We start from the raw sequence: 23,168 nt of genomic DNA on the forward strand, positions 1-23,168 counted from the left end.
TATACTTTTTTCATAAAATTATTTTGATATCTATATAATTTGGTCATGCCATACATATGTATACATTCAATTTCTTTAAATACAGAGATCAGAATTGATTATTCATATGTACAAGTCTATACATTGACGATCCAGGTATTTTGCTGAGGCGTCAGCAAGCTCACTTTCTGAGTGGGCCCCCTGTTCTTCTTCGGCAGGCAGTCCTTACACGGTGGTCTTTCCCCACCGCGCCTTGGCAGCAGCTGCCCCAAGCTTCAGCGCGTCCTTCAGCATGTAGTCCTGGACCTTGGAATGTGCCAGTCTGCAACACTCAGTCAGGGTCAACTCCTTCAGTTGGAAGATCAACAGGTTTCGGACAGACCAAAGAGCGTCTTTGACCGTGTTGATAATCCTCCAGACACAGTTAATGCTCGTCTCGGTGTGCGTCCCGGTGAACAGACCGTAGAACACGGAGTCCTGCGTCATGAAGCTGCTCGGGACGCACCACTGTATTCCTCTCCAGATTTCCTTTGCATAGACACATTCCAGAAGGAGGTGTGTGACAGTCTCGTCCCCTCCACAGCCACTTCAGGGGCAGCATGCATAAAGGATCTCACAGGCAGAGCCCTTCTCACCACCAGCCAAGCCATGTCTTGGTGCTTGTTGGAAAGTTCTGGCGATGAGGCATTCTGCCAAATGACTTTGACAGTCTGCCCAGGGAACCGCTCAACAGGATCCACCCTCTCCTTTTTCCAAAGAGTCTCAAGGACACTACGTGCTGACCATTTCCTGATGGACTTGTGGTCAAAGATATTTTACTTCATAAATTTCTCCACGAAGGACAGGTGATACGGAAAGGTCCAACAACTTGGAGCGTTCCGCGGCAGCGAGGCCAGGCCCATCCTTCCCAACACCGGGGACAGGTAGAACCTCAGTATGTAGTGACACCAGGTTTTTTTAATTTCAAAAATATACTTTATTCATAAAAATATTTTGATGATCTGTACAATTGGTCATGCCATACATACGTCAACATCTTTGCATAGAGATATCAAGTAATCATTCGTATATACAGGTCTGTAAGTTTACCGTTTATACATTTAGCTGAGGCGTCAGTGAAGCCCACTTACTGCGTGGGCCCCTTGTTCTTTGGCAGGCAAACGTTACACGGGGTCTTTCCCCACCGCGCCTTGGTGGCAGCTGCCCCACGCTCCAGCGCGTCCCTCAACACATAGTCCTGGACCTTGGAATTGCCAGTCTGCAACACTCAGTCGGATGCTGCCTGAACTGCTGTGCTCTTCCAGCACCACTAATCCACACTCAGTCGGGGTCAGCTCCTTCGGCTGGAAGATCAACAGGTTATGGACAGACCAAAGAGCGTCTTTGACCGAGTTGATGATCCTCCAGGCACAGTTGATGTTCGTCTCTGTGTGCATCCCAGGGAACAGACTATAAAGCATGGAGTCCCACGTCACGAAGCTGCTCAGGATGAACCTCGACAAGCACCACTGCATTCGTATCCAGACTTCCTTTGCGTAGGCACATTCCAGAAGGAGGTGTGTGACAGTTTCATCCCCGCCACAGCCGCTTCGGAGGCAGTGTGCGTTGCGGCAGAGAGTCCAGGCATGCATAAAGGATCTCACAGGCAGAGCCCTTCTCACCACCAGCCAAGCCATGTCTTGGTGCTTGTTGGAAAGTTCTGGCGATGAGGCATTCTGCCATATGACTTTGATAGTCTGCCCAGGGAACCGCTCGACAGGATCCGCCCTCTCCTTTTCTCGAAGGGTCTCAAGGACACTACGTGCTGACCACTTCCTGATGGACTTGTGGTCAAAGGTGTTTTTCTTCATAAATGTTTCTACGAAGGACAGGTGATATGGAACGGTCCAACTACTTGCAGCGTTCCACAGCAATGAGGCCAGGCCCATCCTTCGCAACACCGGGTACAGGTAGAACCTCAGTACGTAGTGACACTTTGTGTTAGCGTACCAGGGATCCACACACAGCTTAATGCAGCTACACACAAAGGTGTCCATCAGGGTGAGGGTGGCATTTGGTGTGTTTTTTCCCCTGTTGCCCAGAGCTTTGTACATCGAGTCCCTTCGGACCCTGGCCATCTTTGATCTCCATACAAAATGGAAAATGGCCCGGGTGACTGCGATGGCACTGGTTCTGAGAATAGGCCAGAAATGTGCCACATATAACAACACTGACAATGCCTCACATCTGATGACCAGGTTTTTACCCGCGATGGAGAGCGACTGTAGCTTCCATCTGCCCAGTTTCTGCCTCACTTTCTTGATACGCTTCCCCCCAAGACTTGGCGCACGCCCCAGCCCCTCCGAACCAAATACCCAGCACCTTCAGGTGGTCAGTCCTGACGGTGAAGGGGATGAAGGATTGGTCAGCCCAGTTCCCGAAGAGCGTGGTGTCGCTCTTGCCTCGGTTGACCTTGGCCCCCATGGCCCGTTTGAACTGGTCACTTATGCACAAGAGTCTGTGCACAGACAACGTATCCGAGCAGAAAACGGCGACATCATCCATGTACAGGGAAGTCTTAACCTGCAGGCCCCCGCTGCCAGGAATAGTCACCCCTCTCAGGCTCGCATCCTTCCTGATGGACTCGGCAAATGGCTCTATGCAGCACACAAACAAGGCAGGAGAGAGAAGGCAGCCCTGCCTGACTCCAGATCTGACTGGGAAGCTATCTGATTCCCACCCATCCATTGAGACTGCACTGACCAGTGTTGGTGTAGAGCTGTCTGATCCAATTGCAGATTCCCTCCCCAAAGCCCATTTTGGAGAGAACATCTCTCATATACGTATGTGATATCCCGTCAAAAACTTTCTCCTGGTCCAGGCTGATGAGGCAGGTGCCCAAACCCCTGTCCTGCATGTAGGTGATCGTATCCCTGAGGAGTGCGAGACTCTCAGCAATCTTCCTGCCCAGTACAGCACAGGTTTGGTCAGGGTGGATCACCGATTCCAGAGCAGACCTGATCCGGTTGGCGATGAGCTTTGCCAAGATTTTGTAATCTGCATTTAACAGTGAGATTGGTCTGCAGTTTCTGATTTCCTCCCTCTTCTCCCTTCCGCTTGTAGATGAAGGTCATGATGCCTTTCCTCATCGATTCACTCATGGTACCTGCCAGAAGCATACTGACATACACCTCCAGCAGGTCCTGGCCAATCAAGTCCCACAGGGCAGAATAGAGCTCGACCGGTAAGCCATTGATTCCGGGAATTCTATTCTTTCCAAAGGACTCTAGGGCCTTGGTCAGTTCATCCAGAGATAGCGGCTGGTCCAGCCTCTCCCCTGTTCTGTCGTCTAAGACCTCTGTGACAGAGGACTGGAATGACTGGGATGCCACGCTGTCAGTTGACTTGGCGTCATACAGATTGGCACAGCAAGATTTGCTGATCCTCATGACGTCAGCCTGAGATGACGTTACCGAGCCATCTTCTTCCTTCAGGCTGCTGAGCATGGAGCTCTCTTTGTGCACCTTCTGGAAGAAGAAACGTGAGCACGTCTCGTCCTGCTCCACGGAGTGGACCCTGGACCAGAAGGTTATCTTGGATGCCTCCGAGGCAAAGAGCAAGGCTTGCTGGCCCTTCACCTCCTGGAGGTCCTCCGTGACATCGACCCCCATCGTCTGCAGCAGGAGCAGGTTCTGCATACTTTCCTGAAGTTGGGACAGTTTTCCCCACCTCTCTCTCGTCTCCTGAACACTTTTGAGGATGAAGAACCTCTTATTGTTCCCTTTTACTGTTTCCTACCAGTCCGGTGGAAACTCAAAGAGGGACTTCACGGTTCTCCAACCTGCGTGGTCCCTCTTGAGCTCCTCAATGTTTCCCGGGGTCAACAGCTTGGTGTTCAGCTTCCACATTCCCTTGCCAGCCCGCTGCTTGTCTTGTAGGTGACAGTCGGCCAGCAGGAGGCAGTGGTTAGAAAAGAACACTGGCTTGATGTCAGTGGATCTGACAGAGAACGTTCGGACACAAACAGGTAATCTATCCTTGAGCAGATAGACCTGCCTGCCCTTGACCAGGTGTATCTACGCTGCGATCCATCTGCAGGGGTGCTGCAGACGTCGTGTAGCTTGGCATCTTTGACCGTTTCCATCAGGACTCTGGACGTGGTGTCCAGTTTACTGTCCCCCCCACTGGATTGTCCATCTGTATCAATGATACAGCTGAAGTCTCTAGCCAGAATGACTGGCCTGGACGTAGCCAGCAACAGTGGAAGCTGCTGCAGGAGGGCCAACCGTTCACTCTTACCTGTTGGGGTGTACATGTTAATCAGTCTCAGGGGAGCGATTCTGTGCATGACGTCAGCGATGAGGAGGAGCCCACCCACCACCTCCTTAACTTCAGAGATGGTGAAGTTGCCTCCTTGCAACAGGATACCCAGGCCAGAGGCGCGGCTGTCGTTGCCCCCCAACCAAACTGATGGTTCATGGGCCCACGAGCTTGACCATCTCCTGTAGCTGCTGAGGTGCGGTATCCCACACTCCTGCAGAAACAGGACATCGGCTTTAACGTTGGCTAGGAAGGCCAGCGTAGAGACACATTGCGTAGCAGATTTAATGCTACGCACATTAATACTGGCAATTTTTATACCCATTTTAACAGTTTATGAGGTTACCAGTGTCTATTTTCTGTTGGTCCAGCCTCTCTGGGGTAGGTATCTGCATTCCTGTGGTGAACACGAACTGCTGGACACTCTGAGGGCTGAGGTAGCTGTCCGGCTCCATGCTGCAGGCATTTCCATGCTCTGGTGTCTTCAGGTCGGGACCAGAGTTCGCAGCGGGGCTGTCAGAGGATTGCTGCTCCCAGTTACCTGGAACTGTGGGGCAGTGGGTACCTCCTGGTTCTCACCGGGTGGGGGGGTGGTCTTTACCAGCCCCCTCAGAGGGTTCGTCATTTCCTGTTTGGGGGGTGCTGCCCTCCTTTCTCCCTGCGGCACTCTGTCTCTTGGTGAAGACCCTCCTTACGCCCATCCTCACCATCTGAAGAGCTGGCTGTATCCTCCTCATGTAGGTGTCGTTTCCCCCTTTGCTGGGTGGTTTGGGGAACTGGCCAGGTTTCCACTTGCTGGTTTTTACAAGAGTCCAGTCCTCTGCCTCCTTGGTTTGCTTCTCCTCCATTTCCTCCGTCTATCCTGTGGGAGCTTGGATTGGCTGCTGCACCTCCCCACTGGCTGCCATCTGCTCCGCTCCATTCTTCTGGGTGCCCCCAGACACCATTTCCCTGATGGTTTGTGGTACCTTGCTGGCCTTTTGCAGTCCACGGCTCGCATTGCCATCTCCAGCCATCTGTGCGTAGGTGGTGGTCCCTCGTCTTGGGCAGGCTTTGTACACGTGGCCTGCCTCTGCACAGATTGCAGTTCTTGGCTTCTTTGCATTCCTTAGTGGGTGACCCTCCTTCTTGCAGTTTCGACAAATGGTGACCTTACAGTCCGCCGCCATGTGGCCTGACCTCCCGCAGGTTCGGCACACTTTCGGCTGCCCTGCGTACATCATGTACCCTCTGCTCCCTCCGATTGCAAAGCTGGAGGTTGGGTGGAGGATGTTCCCACTGGCATCGACCCTGACAGTTATCCTGACCTGCCGTTTGCTGGTCCAGATCCCGAAAGGGTTGACCACATTGGTGCTTTCTCCCTCAACCTGGACGTACCTTCTCAGGAAGTTCAGGACGTCAGCTGCTGGGACGTGGGGGTTGTACATATGAATCGTAACCACCCCACTCCTCTGTGCAGGAAACACACACAACGGGACCGCCAACAAGATGGAGAACAGAGGCTCCCGTTCCTTCTCCTTGAAGACCTTCAGGAGCTGCTCACACTGCTTCACACTCCTGAAGGTCACATTGAAATAGCCTGTCCCAGGAAAATCCTGCAGGCAGTACACATCTGCTGCATCAAACCCGCAGCACTCCAGCAGAACCTTCTTGACGAACACCCTCCGATCGACCGGTGTACGATCCTTCACCTTCTTCACCTTCAACACCTGACTGTGTTGCGAATGCCCTGGTCTGGGCTGCAGATGTCATTGCTCTGAGGTTGGCTGGTCCCTGAATTGGCGTGAGGCCGAAGCCAGCATAAAGATCGACCAAGAGCAGGTCAGCACAACCAAACGCTCCTCCAACATCCAATCACGATCCAGCGATGATCTTCACTAGCTCTCATGACTCGAAGCTCCACTCTTGATCCTGGTATCTCCCCTACCAGGTAAGTAGTGACACCAGGTAAGCTGCTTGGAATCCACAGCACTCAAGCAGCACCCTCTTTATGAGCACTGTCCGATCGACAGGTGTATGCTCCTCCACCTTCTTCAAGTCAGTGGGCAGCTGCTGAGGCCATAGTTCCTAGATTGGCTGGTCCCTGAATAGGCCTTAGGCCGAAGCCAGCATGAAGATCCACCAAGAGCAAGTCAGCACAACCAAATGATCCTCCAACGTCCAATCACGATCCAGTGATGATCTCAACTAGCTCTGATGACTCTCAACTTGACACCCGTTCTGATAAGAACAGACACTTGATCTTAGCCAAAAGGCTGAGAAGCAGGTATAGCACCATTGATGAAGAGAAATCAGAGTTATGTTTTGAGTCCAGTATCCCTTCTTCAGAATGATAGAAGCTAAGGAAAGATGGTATTTATGCTGATGTCAGAAAATGGGGAGACAGAGGTAAAGAGGGAACCCAGAGAGAGAATTAGAGATAAAAGGTTCGGCAGACAAAGGGATTGTTGATAATAAGCCAGGAAAGAAAAGAAGCTTGATGGGTGATAATGGAGAGACTATTAGTAGTTGAAAATGGGTTGGCTGAGCTGAAAACAAACCCTGTCATGACAGGATCTGAAGTGTGGGATAAGCAATAGATGTGGAAGGAGGTGATCACGCTCTAAAATTGTTAAACTCGATGTTGAGTCCTGAAGGCTGTAAGGTTCCCAAGGAGATGAGGTTTTGTTCATCTAGTTTGTGTTGAGCCTCACTGGAGTACTGCAGTAGGCCTGGGACAGAAATGCTGACATGGCAATATGACAGTGTGGTGCTGGAAAAGCACAGCAGGTCAGGTAGCATCCGAGGTGCAGGAGAATCAACATTTCAGGCATGAGCCCTTCATCAGGATTGAGGCTTGTGAGCCAGAGGGTGTAGAGAGATAAATGGAAGGGGGTGGAGCTGGGGGAAGATAGCTGAGAGTGCGGTAGGTAGATGAAAGTGGAGGTGACGGTGATAGGTCGGAGAGGAAGGTGGAGTGGATAGATGGGAAGGAAAATGGACAGGTAGGACCCTACAAACAGACAGGATTAATGTGGATTTCACTAGTTTCCTCATTTCCCCTCCCCCCATCTTATCCCAGATCTAACCTTTCAACTCGGCACTGCCCTCTTGACCTGTCAAAGTGTTGATTCTCCTGCTCCTTGGATGCTGCCTGACCAGCTGTGCTTTTCCAGCACCACACTCTCGACTCTGATCTCAAGTATCTGCAGTCCTCACTTTCTTCTCATGGCAATATGACAGTATGTTGCAGGCAAGTGTCTGTAAGTTCAGGATTATTTTTACAGATCTATTGTAGGTGTTCCACAAAGCAGTTTCCCAGACTGTCTCCCCAGTGTAGAAGAGACCAAATTGTGAGCAGCGAATACAGAGGACTAGACTAAATGGAGTGCAGGTAAATTACTGCTACCTAGAAGGTGTGTCTGGGGCCTTATATAGTGAGAACAGAGGAGGTAAAGGGGCAAGTGTTGCACCTTCTGCAATTGCATGGAATTGCATAGGAATGATGGAAGAGTAGACCTGGTCCCTGAGAGTGCTGACAAGGGAGGGAGGGGGAATGTGTCTGGCAGTGGTGGAAATGGCAGCTTATGATCTTTAGGATGCAGAGACTGTTGGGTGGCAAATGAGGATTGGGGGCTGTATAATTATTGTGGCAGGGAAGAGAAGCATTGAGGGCAAACGCATGGGAAATGGGTCAGACAGAACTAAGGGTCCCGTCAACCACAGTAGCGGGGAATCCTTGTTTGAGTAAAAAGGTGAACATTTTTGAGGGCCCCTTGTGGCATCATTAGAACAGATGTAATGTAGTCAGAGAAACTGGGAGAATAGAATGGAGTCCTTACAAGAGGTAAGGTGTGTGGATGGTTAGTCATGGGTATTGGTGTGATAATTGATAAATACCATCTTTCCTAGCTGCTGTCTGTTCTGAAGAAGGGTCACTGGACTCGAAATGTTAGTACTGTTTTCTCTTCACAGATACTGCCACACCTGCTGCGTTTCTCCAGTAATTTGTTTTTGTTTATTTCAGATCTCCAGCATCCATAGTTCTTCATTTTATTTTTACCAATGGATTATTGTTGTGTTCAAGGAAACTGTATCACACTGCCTTGCTCCATTCTCAATCATCACCCCTATTTCTTACCAGTGCGTGTACTATGACAATAGCAACTTGGTAGCTGTGACCATGTTATATTATTCCTACTCCTTCTGTACTATGTGTAATTATGCAAGGGTGTTTCTGTGGGGTAAGGTGTGACAAGAGAGAAGGTAAATATTTTGATTGATGAGAGTCTCTGTTTTAGTTATAGAGATCAATGTTGATCATCTTTGATCGTTATGACTCCAACCCCATAATTCTAACACAGTTCTAATGCATAACAATGAAAGCTTATAAAACTCAATGAAGTGAAAGTATCAGACAATTCACAGCCATTTTTACATAAACATTCAACAGTATGCTGATATTTTTAACTGGTGTAAACAAAAACTATTATTAATCAATGTTTTATTACTATTTCCCTGTATCTTCACATTACTCTTGTACATGTTTCTAATGCAAAGAAGTAAATTAGATTTTGTTATGCTTTTCCATACAGTGAAATAAAATGTCTGAGAAACTGAAACAGTGCAGGGAAGACCTAGCAGCTGCTCTGGACCGAGCTCTAGAGGACAACATTGTATCTCCTGTGTTCTCTTCAGATCCTGAGTGGCTTGAGTCAGGAAGGTTACTGCAACCAAACGCTGGTGCATTCATTAACCATCCCATTGCTAGAATGTATCCACCTTTCAATTCGCCACATCTCACGCAGCCAGTTCTGCAAGTATTATCTGAGAGAGGACCATATTACTGTGTGCCTGCAGAACTTGCCCTGATGGATTGCAATAACATTTCCTTTAAAGTAAAACGGCTTGTTTTTGGAAATGCGGAAGGCTTAGTGCTGAATGCTAATGTTCCAGTGCCTGATGGTCTCTTTGAAAATGGTTGTGAGAACACAGATAATTTTACACAAGAATATATCAGGTACTGAATAACAAAGCTAGGAATTGTAAAATTTTCTGACGTTGATCGTACATCTTCCCATCTCACATTCATAAGATGATGTCTCAACGCATTTTAGAATACAGAGAAATGGATTACATGAGCAAACAGTAGTGATAGCAAGGCTAGGACAAGAAAACCACGAGGAGACCAGCTCCTGGAAGGATCTGATTAGACAAGGGTAAAAAATTCAAATAGTATGATTGTAGTAAATAAGTGGTTGTCAAGTTTAGATTGGAAAGTCAAAGGTTAAAAGTCCTCTATGAAAGGACAGATTGATATGTGCTCCAAGACGAGTTTGTAAAGGTTAGGTGGGTTGAGGTCGTTCTGCAATTGGGAACAATAGTAATTTTGAAATTCAAGTGCAGTATACTGAGTATACTAAGACAAGTGCAGTAGTATAGAGCTTCGGATATGCTGTATTTTCATGAATGAGACACTTTTGTTTGCAAGAACACAGGATGTAATGCTTTATAGAAGTTGAGTTTTCAAAAAAAACTGAAGCAGAAGGTGAGCTTGTGAAACAAATACAGATTTCAAGTTTTGAAGTGAGGAAGGTATGAAATAGGGTTTCAGCAACGCAAGAGGAAAATATAAGCAGATACGGAGATAACATGGAGATAGAATAAAGCAGCCTTCATAATGGGATAGATGATTAAAGGGAGCTAAGTGCAGAATCAAGCAATGCACCAACATTCCACATCTTCTGAATACATAATGTTGATGTGGTAGTTAGATCATTGGGGTCATTCTAAGAAGCACCGAAATGTTGCCAAGAGACAAACTCTTGGACATGCTGATATTTAGTAAGAGGAGATTTTAGCTCATGCAAAAAATTTGATATCAAACTAGCAGTTTGGAAAAGGAGAGGTAAGAACATTAGAGGGCACTGCAAGCAATGTAGGATTTAAGTTAGGTATCAGCGTGAAACTAGAAAGAAATCTTGGCATTGGACTGAGGAAAGACAGCCAAAGAGGATCTGCTGGTCTATGGCATCAAGAGGAAAAGGAAAGTTCATGCATTGGTCTTGGTCATTTAGATTTTGAGTTAGATTTTGTCAGTTCTTAAATCCCATTACTCATCTAAAAACAGGTGCTACTGCAATCGGGCAAGCATTAGGACCTTGGAAAGTGGCATTTTGCTGGGGCTGCCATCCAATTGAGGATGATAATTGCCGCGGCTGAAGTTGTGTAATAAGCAAGATGATATCTCAATATCAAGGAATCCTCCAAGATGTGTAAGATTTCCTGAGCATGACAACATATGATTTACGGACCTTAATAAAAAATGCAGAATGCAGTAGATGTTTAATTTTTATTCTGTAAGTTAAGGAGACCTGCATTTTATAATATATTGTCATTGTTTGAATGTTTAAATGTCCATAATTGTGTATTCTTTTTATTTTATACTTTATTTTAATTATTGTCTATTGTCGGACTTTGGCTCAATCTACCAACTTACTTTCCTCTATGTGTGAACCAAGTCCTGCGTGTTCTTTAAATGAAGCAATAGGAGAAGATATTCGGTCTCACACTTTTAGTTTATTTTAGCAGGAAGTGGATAAAGCATACAGAGCTCTGGGTCTAGACCTTCCCATCCCTGACAAACAGCAGAGTGTGTCAGTTCACGAAGTCTGACCCCTATCCTGCCCCTGACCCAGTCTTTTATACAGTACAAAACGTCATGTAATCACAGAACATTTTGCAAGCATTGAGGTGTGGTTGTCTTCTTGATTGACTGTTGACCTGACTCCATTCTCCGCCTTCTCGCGTTCCCGAATATCTGACCCCATGTGACCTCCTTCTGCAGGTGGTGGCGCGAAATAGTTCTTGTTTTTTTTACCACAGCTTACAACATGTCCTGCATCTGCACTCACAGGGCGGCAACACCCCCGCTGTCTGCCTCACTCTCCCAGCCGCTACCAAGGCCGCCAGTACACACTGCTCTTTATTAAAAGTCATTCCTATTGTGTGTTTACATCAGCATATCTTTACAAGTCAGATGTACTCAGTACTTTTCCACTGTCTGTTCGTACATACAAGGGTTACACTACACACTGTGCTAGTTAATGGTTAAGTATAACATTGTATTATAAGTACTGAAACAAATCTATCATTAAAGGCTTCTGAATGCCTCAAACTAAGCCATATATTTACACTATACTATGTTAAATTGCTTGTTTTATTTGTAATGTCAGAATTTTGCACCCACTGATATGATCTTTCAATAAAACAATTATCCATCCAAGCCAGAGTCAGACAAGAACCCCCAACAAACACTGCTTCCAGGGGAAGTGCCTTTTTAAATCAAGGAGCATTCATCAAGGATGGCACTACCCCTGCCCATTATGACTGTAGAGGTGGGAAGTGGCTTTTAATTGGGTCTCTAAGTGACCACCTAGTAGCTGAAGTGCTAAGATTTTGTAATTGGTAATATGCTATGGCAGGAGGAAGATACCAGACTCTTTTTCGTGTGCAGCCTTCCCAATGCAGTAGCACCAACACTTCACCCTCAGCTTGTTGGCAAACAACTGCAAAATGTTGGCCTGATATTTGTAATTTGAGTTAAGAGTGTTGGTACTGTGTGGTGAGCAAAAAATAGTGTTGAGCAACTCAGATAAGCATTATTTTTCTCATACATTCATTTAAATTTGAAAAATGCATGTCCTTTTTCCAAAGTTCTTCACAAGAAGCCAACAATTATGCATGTCTAGAAGCACAGGGAAATAGTTCTCCAAGCAATTCATGTGAGGAACTGACCAAGAATCTTCTGGAAGTTATAGGTAATTGCTGTCTATTGCCAGAATTGCTCCATTATTTAAGTAACACTCATCAAAATTAGGTTATTTGAATATTAGTATATAAAAACTATTCCCAAGGGTGTCCTTCGTACAGTATTTTAATTAAAATTAGCAACTGTCAACATATCAAACTGTAACATTTCATACCAATTCAATCAAAAAATGTAATATTTCAAAGCATAAGAGATGAAAAAATGGTAAGACCATGTTGCAAGTAGGCCAAACACTGAATGCATTTGGACAACTTTATATCCATGATTGTGAACCTTGAGTACTTTGTACAGGCTTTGTACAACACAAAACACCTCAAGACTTTTACTTTGTTATGATAAAATTGACAAAATATTTTGGCAAACAATATTTGTAATGGTAAAAAGAGAAATGCTTTTTTTCCATGTTTTGTAGGACACCATTACAAACTTGAGAAATAGGTTATATTGAATTTAGAGATGAAAATGTGTTGCTGGAAAAGTGCAGCAGGTCAGGCAGCATTCAAGGAGCAGGAGAATCGACGTTTCGGGCATGAGCCCTTCTTCAGAAATATTGAATTTAGCCAATCTACCTGGTCATTGTTTCCTCTTTGGTAAAAACAGGGACTGCAGATGCTGGAAACCAGATTCTAGATTAGAGTGGTGCTGGAAAAGCACCGCAGTTCAGGCAGCTTCCGAAGAGCAGTAAAATTGACGTTTCGGGCAAAAGCCCTTCATCAGGAGTATTCCTGATGAAGGGCTTTTGCCCGAAACGCCGATTTTACTGCTCCATGGATGCTGCCTGAACTGCTGTGCTTTTCCAGCACCACTCTAATCTAGAATATTGTTTCCTCTTTGCCTGGCTATTCTTAAATAGTGGAGTGACAATATCAAGAAACATACTGTTCACATACCACTCACTCTTGCAGATGTACTGCAGTGATGCCAACTGCTGCTCAAATTCCAAAATCGGAATCCTCCAGGTATTGAAATTTTCTGATCAAGAGGTTGTCCAGTTCAGAGAAACGTCCTGTTGTTCTCTCGTGGCAAGACATAAGTCTTATATGAGACAAAGGTGCTATGCCTCTCTCATTTTATTAGACAAACTGAACTTAGCAACAATAAATTAACAACTCAGTTTCTTTTTTAAAGCTTTAGTGTTTAGTCTTGGGAACAGTGTATCCAGTCCTGCACCTTGTCCATTAAAACCACTTTTCCAACTTTCCCCAAGTTTCTTATAGTCACTGCAGTCAAATCATACTAACCTGCCTTAATAAAAACAAATGATTTTCACTTTATATTTGAACAGTACATTTTAGTCAAAGTATTGTTTTCAAGTTATAGATTCAAGATATGGTTACTTATCTTGAAAATGTGTTAATTTAAAGATGTTTATGTAACCTGTAATGTTAAAATCCCATCTGATGGTACTACTGGACAAGTCAGATCCAAGAATTAAACCTGGTAGGATAGCCCATATGTACTTTTTAAATTTTTATCAACCTCATATTTAGTCACTGAAACATAGTGCATACACAAGGCTGCAGAATTTTTAACAACATAATAGTGGTTTATTACGCAAAATAAGAAATACATTTTCAAAAGCTCTCTCAATGCAGTCCACAGTTAGTTTGAAAATTTTGTTTTGCTGAGTGTTAACATCTTTCTATTTCTCAATTCCATTTAGAATGTCAAATCCAGATAAATGACATCTCTATATCATATCTTGAAGTGCACATAACTGATTCTCTCTAGTATCTTGCCTGTGAAATGTGGAATCTTCTTACATGCATATTCACCAAATTGTGAGCTTAAGATTTCCTAGATGCTAATAACCTGCAGATTTCTAATTAATTTCTCTTGCTTTGGAAGCTGCACAAATTAAATTTCTGCTGAGGAACTTTATTTCCTGAAATACTCTGAAAACTTCCTTTCTGAGAGAGAAACTATCCCTCACACTCTTCAAAGCTGTGGTTGATTCTTTAGTCAATAATGCTTTATGTCTACCCTTATTGATCCCTTTTCTATCTTTTATACTGGCAACAGGGAGACAACATACCATCCTGGAATCTGGTGACAGCCATGGAATTTCCTTATCCCTATACTCTTCCATTATTCTTCCTCCCTCTGTATAGGAGCCACCCACAGTCTCACTAATTGGTTCTGACTGCGTTCTCCCGACAAACTACATCCTCACCAGTATCCAAAATACCAATCAGTAAGCACAAAAGACTCAGGAGACTCCTACACTGCTTGGACTGCCTAGCAATCACTCATTATCTCATTACCTGTACACCTCTGTCAGTCATGATATGACCTAAACATTATATCCACATAGTCTTCTGGCTTGTAGAAACACAACAGTAACTTGAACGGCACCTCTGCTTCTAAAATCCAGAGTTCAAGGTTGTGCAGCCCGTGGCATATGATGTGTCCATGACTTGTAAACTCAACTTGGTAGAGGTGACCTGGCATCCCATAACCTATAAGACTACTTATTAAAACTAGAAAGGTAGAAAGATTTGCCAGTAGTTACCAATCAGATTCTTCCTTCTACCAATGTAATTTGTACCAAGTACAGGAAGATCTCCCAATGCATACAGCCCAGTGAGAGCACTGTTTTCAGTCTCAGTCTGCTCTACCCTTGCATTGTTTACAACCACACCCCTCCCTTCCATCATCACCCAGCATTAATGAATGACTCACTGCAGAGTCTCTCAGTATCTTTATTGCTTTACATCCTTGATGTTGAGTATATGAAAACACCTCTTCTTTTGAGTAAAATGTTCAAAGCCTCCAGTGGTCTGATTCTCTTTATAAGTACAGGAAGAAGAATCTTCTTGACTGTCCATAGCCATCTCTCCCTACAAAGTAAATTCTAAGGAAACATTCTCTTTGTACTGCAGCTATAGTTTTAATATCTATTTCCTTTCCTGCAGTCCACTGTTATGAAGGTTCCTTGGACATTCCTACTCTGCAATTGATTTCCCATTTAGTTTCCAGCAATTGGCTTTGGTATGTATGGTTTAATTACAATGGAACCATGTTATTTATATTACTTTTTATTTCTGGCTTTTCTCCTTTATTACTTCAGCATTCTTCTGTTTGTTCTCTAATACTACTACCTTCTCCATCCTGCAAAGTTTCTATTCCTCCAAGTTCCTCGTGAACTCCCATGTAACCAATTCCCCACACATAACTGTTTGTGTGAAATATCATAGGTGTCTACTAAAACTGCTCCTTCTCAGATCTTTGACACAATGCTCATCTAAATAGGTTTTTGGATTTGCAGGAATGCAGTTTCTGATTTCTTCTGTAGTCGTAACTTGCTTTTAAATTCTCAAAATTTGTTCCAACTTCGATGATTGAAATTACTGAGTCTACAACATTTAGATTTCTCTTGCAAATTTATACATCTAATTGTTCTTTTTCTTGTAGTTCTAAGTTTTAATTGATAAGTTTCAGTGATGAGCTTATAAACATTGAGTAAGGCGTTTTTGTGCTACAGTGATAATATAGCACAAGGAGCCAGTAAGGCCTTAGTTCAAATTCCTCTTGTTCCAAAATTGTGTAATAACACATCTGAACAATTTGATGAAAACAAAACTCCATGATAATAAATATTTTAAACACTTTCATAATCTTTAGTTTGTCTTTCTGAAAAATGTACACACACAGTCATAGCTGTACCTGTCATAACCCTTTATTATATTAAGGTCTAAACAATATTTGGCTACCTTGCTGCCCAGCTAGGTTTTCAAGTTAGGGGAAATATCGCGGTAAGGATAAGCCAGGGAATTATAGAACGGTGAGCCTGACCTCAGTGGTGGGCAAGTTGTTGGAGGGAATCCTGAGGGACAGGATGGACATGTATTTGGAAAGGCAAGGACTGATTCGGGATAGTCAACATGGCTTTGTGCGTGCGAAATCATGTCTTACAAACTTGAAGATGTAACAAAGATTGATGAGGGCAGAGCAGTAGATGTGATCTATATGGACTTCAGTAAGGCGTTTGACAAGGTTCCCCATAGGAGACTGATTAGCAAGGCTAGATCTCATGGAATACAGGGAGAACTAGCCATTTGGACACAGAACTGGCTCAAAGGTAGAAGACAGAGGATGGTGGTGGAGGGTTGTTTTTCAGACTGGAGGTCTGTGACCAGTGGAGTGCCACAAGGATCGGTGCTGGGCCCTATACTTTTTGTCATTTACATAAATGATTTGGATGCAAGCATAAGAGGTACAATTAGTAAGTTTGCAGATGACACCAAAATTGGAGATGTAGTGGACAGCGAAGAAGGTTACCTCAGATTACAACAGGATCTGGACCAGATGGGCCAATGGGCTGAGAAGTGGCAGATGGAGTTTAATTCAGATAAATGTGAGGTGCTGCATTTTGGGAAAGCAAATCTTAGCAGGACTTATACACTTAATGATAAGGTCCTAGGGACTGTTGCTGAACAAAGAGACCTTGGAGTGCAGGTTCATAGCTCCTTGAAAGTGGAGTCGCAGGTAGATAGGATAGTGAAGGCGTTTGGTATGCTTTCCTTTATTGGTCAGAGTATTGGATACAGGAGTTGGGAGGTCATGTTGCAGCTGTACAGGACATTGGTTAGGCCACTGTTGGAATATTGCCTATCGGAAAGATGTTGTGAAACTTGAAAGGGTTCAGAAAAGACTTACAAGGATGTTGCCAGGGTTGGAGGATCTGAGCTACAGGGAGAGGCTGAACAGGCTGGGGCTGTTTTCCCTGGAGTTTCGGAGGCTGAGGGGTGACCTTAGAGAGGTTTATAAAATTATGAGGGGCATGGATAGGATAAATAGGCAAAGTCTTTTCCCTGGGGTTGGGGAGTCCAGAAATAGAGGGCATAGGTTTAGGGTGAGAGAGACTTTTTCACGCAGAGGATGGTACGTGTATGGAATGAGCTGCCAGAGGATGTGGTGGAGGCTGGTACAATTGCAACATTTAAAAGGCATTTGGATGGGTATATGAATAGGAAGGGTTTGGAGGGATATGGGCCGGGTGTTGGCAGGTGGGACTAGATTGGGTTGGGATATCTGGTTGGCATGGACGGTTTGGACCGAAGGGTTTGTTTCCATGCTGTACATCTCTATGACTCTATGACTCTAAAACTTCATCCTCCATATATTTAGGTACTAAGTGCAGATTTTTAGTTAAATCCATCAATAGAATCTGAATCATCCTCCAAGATACTACCTCTTCTTTTAAACATTTTGCTGACGAAGTCATATTGTCTGGTTTGTCTTTCTCTTTAAAGTTTAATCTTTCTTAGTTCCATTTCCTGTTCCATTGCTCTTTTCATTTTCTTCTCTTTTACTTCTAAATCAAGACTTCTCATTTCTCTTTCCTTTGTTTTTCATTTCTAACTATATCTTAGTAAATTCGGGCTGTGACTTCTCAATTTCAGGTTACCCTTTTCGAATGTTGGTAATCATTTTCAGCATCTGTTCCTTGTAAAGACCCTGATTTTAAATCTGCTTCCAATTTATCTGTTAACTATCTCAGTTTAGTCTTAGTCAAATATTTCAAATATTTCACTGTTACATCTTCTACTTTCAGGAAACACCTAGCAACATTCAAAGCCATTTTAAAAATACAATCCATGCAAAAAACAATAAACATCACAACACTCCCAGTTAATATCCAGCATTTCCACAAATGCATGTGTTTAAGAGGAATGAAATTTCCCCTTAAATTAATAAAATCCCTACTCGATTTGATTCTGATTGATAGTACCTCTGGACAAATCATATCCTAGAATAAAAGCTGACTTTATGGATTTTCTTTTCAATTTTAGTTAATGTGATGGTCAGACCCTGAAACAGAGTAAACAAAGCAATAGAGAGTTTTTAACAACAGAATTTTAATAATAAAATAAATACAAATCCAGCTATCTAAATATTTAACTGTTAGAAAAATCTTAAAACACAGCACCATTTATAGAAATTCAAATTCAGAGAAGTGACCCTATGTCAAAACTTAAGTTCTACCGAACTGATTCTTCCTCGTTTCCTTCCTGTGAACTGTAGTCTTCTCAAATGAACACCCTCAAAACTGGGAGCTTAAACTTTCTCAGCTTCTGATAATTTGCAAATTTCTAACCAAACTTTCAAGACATGGAAACCACTAATTAAACTTATGCTGATATAACTTATTCCCTGAGCTGATCTGAAAAATGCCCTTCTAGGAGAGAAGCTATTCTTGATTCTAACTCAACTGAGTTTCTTCAAAACTGCCCTAAAACCATTCCACCTTTAGGTTTTCTAAACTCAACTCAATTGTTGATTATTCTCAGCTGAAAACAAATTAATGCACTCAATGTATACTCTGTCATAAACCCAACAGCCCAAACATCATAAAGGCAAAGTATTGTGGAAGGTGGAAATTTGAAATTAAAACAGAAAGAGTCATATATGGGCTCAAAATATTAACTCTGTTTATCTCTCTCCACAGATACTGCCAGACCTGAGTTTCTCTAGCACTTAGTTGTTATTTTAGCATAAATATTGTATTCTGTTAACACTACAGGGATTCATGGATTAAGTCACTGTTCCTGAAGAACTGTTTGACCTTTTTTTAAAAAATAGATCCTTCACAAAAATAACCAACACCTCTGTGCCACTATTTTGAAATTCAAATTTTTAAAATGATTTATATATCTATATCATGTCTTTCGTCACAGTAGGGCAGCTTTGATGACTTGTTTTACTGTTTTTCTCCTGCACTTAACTGATGCCTTGTATTTTAAGAAAGCACCAGTATGCGAACACTTGAAGCCTTGGCAGGAAAACTGGAACCTTTCAGTGAATCCTGTCTATCTCCTTCTCAATCGGCTGGGTCCATTTCTGCAGAAGACACTCTAGCCCTATTTTTTGCGGATCCACCATATAGCCCAATAAAGAAAGAGCCACATACTGGAAAATACAGAGTCTCAGATGATGACAACCTGATTAATATTGTCTTGGATTTGGAGGAAGACTACAACTTGGTGAAAAAGTTATGAATCATAAATAACTATAATATAAATATAAAGTAACCAGTTAAGGGGCTTAGCATACCCCAATATTGTACCTGGTCTTGAAGTTAAGAGAACACCCTATTTAAAATTGTCTTCCAGTTAGAATACTTGCTCAGCTTTTTGCAGGAGCACAAACATCTACTGAAAGAACCAAATACATTGAATGACTTTCCAAAGTAAATAATGATAGTGGAAAATGTTGGAGTGAGATTGAAACAAAAGGATTACCATTCTGCTTTTGGCTAATGCTTTGCTTGTTAAAAAAACAAATGAAAAGGTTAAGTACAGCTGCAAATTTGCATTCTGTTTGCATTAAGGATAGAACAGAATACAAAAAATACTTGGTTCTAATTGCTTTATGAAATATAAGCCTTGACCCATACCTTATGTAGAGATGGTTTCACATTGATAATTAATACCTCTGAAATAAATCTAGGTATGTCACAAGTTATTCAGCAACTCACTACTATTTCGCTTAATTTGTTGGCAGCTCAATGAGAGATGAGAAGTTTAAATTTTTAAGTAATCCAAGCTTAGTATGACAGTGAACACACACCTATTTTTAAAAACACTGACAAATGTATTAATTGCACTATATATTAAATGTCACATAATATGTTCCAGAGAAGACTGTAAATATGTATACATTTCCATATGCCGAATGAATAGTTTTGTGAATAAACAATATTGGTTAAACATGCAGGATCATATGATAAGTTATTTCCCAAGTGCTAGATTATTTCCTAACCAGTAAACAAACATTTATCCTTTCAATAAACATAAAACATAACAAGAATTCACAGTAATGCAAGAAAAAAAGCATAATTTTGTGTCAAAGTAACCAATGCCAGGGTAGTTCTGTTTTTATCAGAACAGTTTTATTTAAAGAGAGCCCTTTCCGCTGGTTATGGTGTAACATGTTAGTCTTTTACAAGATTCAAGTGCTCTTTGGTTAACCTTTCAAAAAGCACCATCATATAGTAAAATGCTTAACATTACAGATGTTTGCTTCACAAGAATCAGTGCAGGGTCCTCTTTTAAGTATATGGAGAACATCTACGTCTTTTTCGTTTGCCAGCAGCACATTTCTAAAACAAGGAAAAGATTTATTAGGATACCATGAAAACAATGTAGAGGATCCATTGGCAGGATTTTATAGATCCTATCTGTAAATTTCCCGAATGACTCTTCCTTCTGTCCCCAGTGTGTCCTCAATTTAACAGGAAATGGACACAGTTGCTGCAATTGAGACCCTCAAGCAGTCAACTCCTCGCTAATGCTGAAGTATTGGGAGAAGTTTAGGAGCAAAGATAGAAGGGGGGCGGCACGGTGGCACAGTGGTTAGCACTGCTGCCTCACAGCGCCTGAGACCTGGGTTCAATTCCTGCCTCAGGCGACTGACTGTGTGGAGTTTGCACGTTCTCCCTGTGTCTGCGTGGGTTTCCTCCGGGTGCTCCGGTTTCCTCCCACAGTCCAAAGATGTGCAGGGTCAGGTGAATTGGCCATACTAAATTGCCCGTAGTGTTAGGTAAGGGATAAATGTAGGGGTATGGGTGGGTTTCGCTTCGGCGGGTCGGTGTGGACTTGTTGGGCCGAAGGGCCTGTGTGATTGAAAAAAAATTTGCCCCTGTATCCTATGCGATAATTTTATGACAGTATGACTTTACATTTTATAACTGAGCTCTTGAATATACCAAATGACCATCCTAGCCCAACATTAGCAAACTGTCACAATTTAATATCATAGGATAGTACATTTTTTTACACTTTAAAAGTTCTCTAATTTTAGACCTTTTGCATTAGAATTTTGATGTCTTCTGCGATGTCGGTGATTACAAAACGTTTACTGTAGCGCTTGAAGGGTTCTCCATCTGCCCCGATGAGAAATTTCTCAAAGTTCCAGGAGATGTCATTCCGAAAGACTGGGCTCCAGACAATGAACTTGGGATCAGTCATTAAGATGTTTGGTTCATCACGAGGTTCAGGCAACCTCTCCTTTAAAAAAGTGAAGATTGGATTTGCATTGACTCCGTTTACAAGGGTCTTTTCAGTTATTAAGAAATTTGGCTCATAACCATTGCCTGGGCGAACATATTTCAAGGCATTGAGGATCTCACTATTATCGTTGTTCTCCTGCAAAACCATTGATAAAACAATGTCAACTGCAAAAATAATACTTGGCGCATCATTTACTGGATTATTTGACAATTGTGCAGATGTTCAAACATAATTGAAGCATTTTGACAAAGCATTGGTACATTTAATTTTTGGCAAGTTTTATTTTGCAACAATCCCCTGGTTAATTCCAATATCCATTCAAAGGATGGTTTGTTGCTATGCATGTTCCTCAGAAGTTGGAGTATTTTTAATCAACCTATTCACATGTCTGAGAAGGTGGGCCTTGAAACTAGACCTCCTAGCCCAAAGGGAGAGTCTACCACTGCATTATAAGAACTCTATGAAAGTTAAATCTCACATTGCAGTGTCGGAGACTGGGTTTATTGATATTTTTAATTAATCTGCCCCAGATACGATTCATAACACGTTAATATCATGTCTGCTAGGTAAAAACTAGGACTGCAGATGCTGGAAACCAGAGTCTAGATTAGAGAAGTGCTGGAAAAGCACAGCAGGTCAGGCAGCATCCGAGGAGCAGGAAAATCGACGTTTCGGGCAAAAGCCCTTCATCAGGAATCCTCAAGGGTGGAGATTCCACCGCTGCACCACAGAAGCCTGTCGAAAACCTAAGAACGGGGGAGGGAGCATTGAGTTCTACAGAAGCGAAAACCCGATTTTCAATCATTTGTAAGTCCCGAATGCAATTAACTATACGTAACAGACTTGACCACGCGCAATAAAGTTGTACAAAGATACCACGCTTTCCTGAAAATTTTGACTCTTTCCCATCGCTGTGCCATCCACAGCTGCGCGAAGAGAAGATAACTACATTCCTATTGCACGCTTTGGGATAGAATGGGAAACGCTGTCTTCCTACTTTGCACTTTTGAAACAAATGACAAACATACTTTCATCGATGCCGAGCAAGATTTATACAAAATTAAACACAAGAATACGATAAATGCAATTTCAGCATGAAAGTAAACTCTTAAAAATAGAACAGCCGCCAAGATAAAATACACAAGTTGGATCCTACTTCTAACGCACAGAATCGAAAACGAATGTAATTAGCAAACAGAATGGTAAAACTTAATTTAGCTTTAAACTGTTTAAACCTTGTGTAATAGGGACGACAACGGCTTTATGATTAAGGCTTATTCAACAACAAAAAAGGTTAGGTTTTCACAAGAGAACAAAAATGAATTAATACGCGGGGCCGGGAAAGGCTAGGGCAAAAGACATTTTAAAAAATAATGGGCCCCAGTGAAAAACTAAACGTACTTGGTATCCGAATTGGTTGCAGGGAAAACCGATCACCACAAACCCCTGATTGCCGAAACATTTCTGGAGCTCGTTCAAGTGGTGGTAATCCCTGCTAGTCGTGCTTCAAAGGGAGGCAACGTTTACGATCAACACCACCTTCCCTTGGAGTTTGGAGAAGTGTAGGATATCGCCGTTGAGAAGCTTGGCGGAAAACCCATAAAATCTCTTTTCACAGACAGCCGCCATCTCCTAAACTCTTTATTCCCGAAGATCCTCGTTGAACACTAGCCAGGTACTAGCCTCAATGTATCCAATCAAAACTTTCACCCAACAGTCCTTCTGCAGAGCAGAGTGTTGTGAAAATGTATTCCCAGCTCGAGATAAATGAAACTAAAATGGGTAAACGTTGGTAAATATCTGTGTCTGGTAGGTTTTTTTTGTAATTGTTGTACCAGCAAGTGACAAAATACGTCAAAGCGGTATTCAGGAAATTGACACATCAATTGTTTGCGTAGACAGTTTCATTACTAGACTTAAATATCCTACTGGATATAGATGTAGAGGAAACCCCTGATAACTTGTGGCTGATGTTGTTTCAGGAGAATTTTCGAGTGAAATGTTCAGTCCCATACATTCAGACTGTCATTGAGTTGCCTCAGCCGGCCAGGCCAAATAACAGACAA

The 23,168-nt window shown here is 42.8% G+C and overlaps 1 protein-coding gene and 2 pseudogenes across 2 annotated transcripts; 1 reads left to right on the top strand and 2 right to left on the bottom strand.

The window, feature by feature from the left end:
* Window positions 1-204: 204 nt before the first annotated feature.
* LOC148147924 (uncharacterized) lies at window positions 205-2,523 on the bottom strand (annotated as a pseudogene).
* A 6,338-nt stretch (window positions 2,524-8,861) lies between these two features.
* LOC122559242 (uncharacterized protein C3orf62 homolog) lies at window positions 8,862-19,089 on the top strand. Its single transcript, XM_043708623.1, has 3 exons — window positions 8,862-9,277; window positions 11,974-12,077; window positions 18,836-19,089. Exons 1-3 carry the CDS (start codon window positions 8,862-8,864, stop codon window positions 19,087-19,089), a joined length of 774 nt encoding a protein of 257 aa, XP_043564558.1.
* LOC122558845 (glutathione peroxidase 1-like) lies at window positions 17,930-22,941 on the bottom strand (annotated as a pseudogene). The gene is made up of 3 exons (XR_015759363.1): window positions 22,504-22,941; window positions 20,896-21,237; window positions 17,930-20,192 (listed from the first exon to the last, which is right to left on the bottom strand). The product of XR_015759363.1 is annotated as a glutathione peroxidase 1-like (transcript).
* Between the last annotated feature and the right edge of the window lie 227 nt (window positions 22,942-23,168).

The sequence above is a fragment of the Chiloscyllium plagiosum genome, unplaced genomic scaffold, assembly GCF_037043375.1.
Source record: "Chiloscyllium plagiosum isolate Xiang-an unplaced genomic scaffold, Cpla_swu_hap1 HiC_scaffold_14, whole genome shotgun sequence".
Taxonomy (NCBI): domain Eukaryota; kingdom Metazoa; phylum Chordata; class Chondrichthyes; order Orectolobiformes; family Hemiscylliidae; genus Chiloscyllium; species Chiloscyllium plagiosum.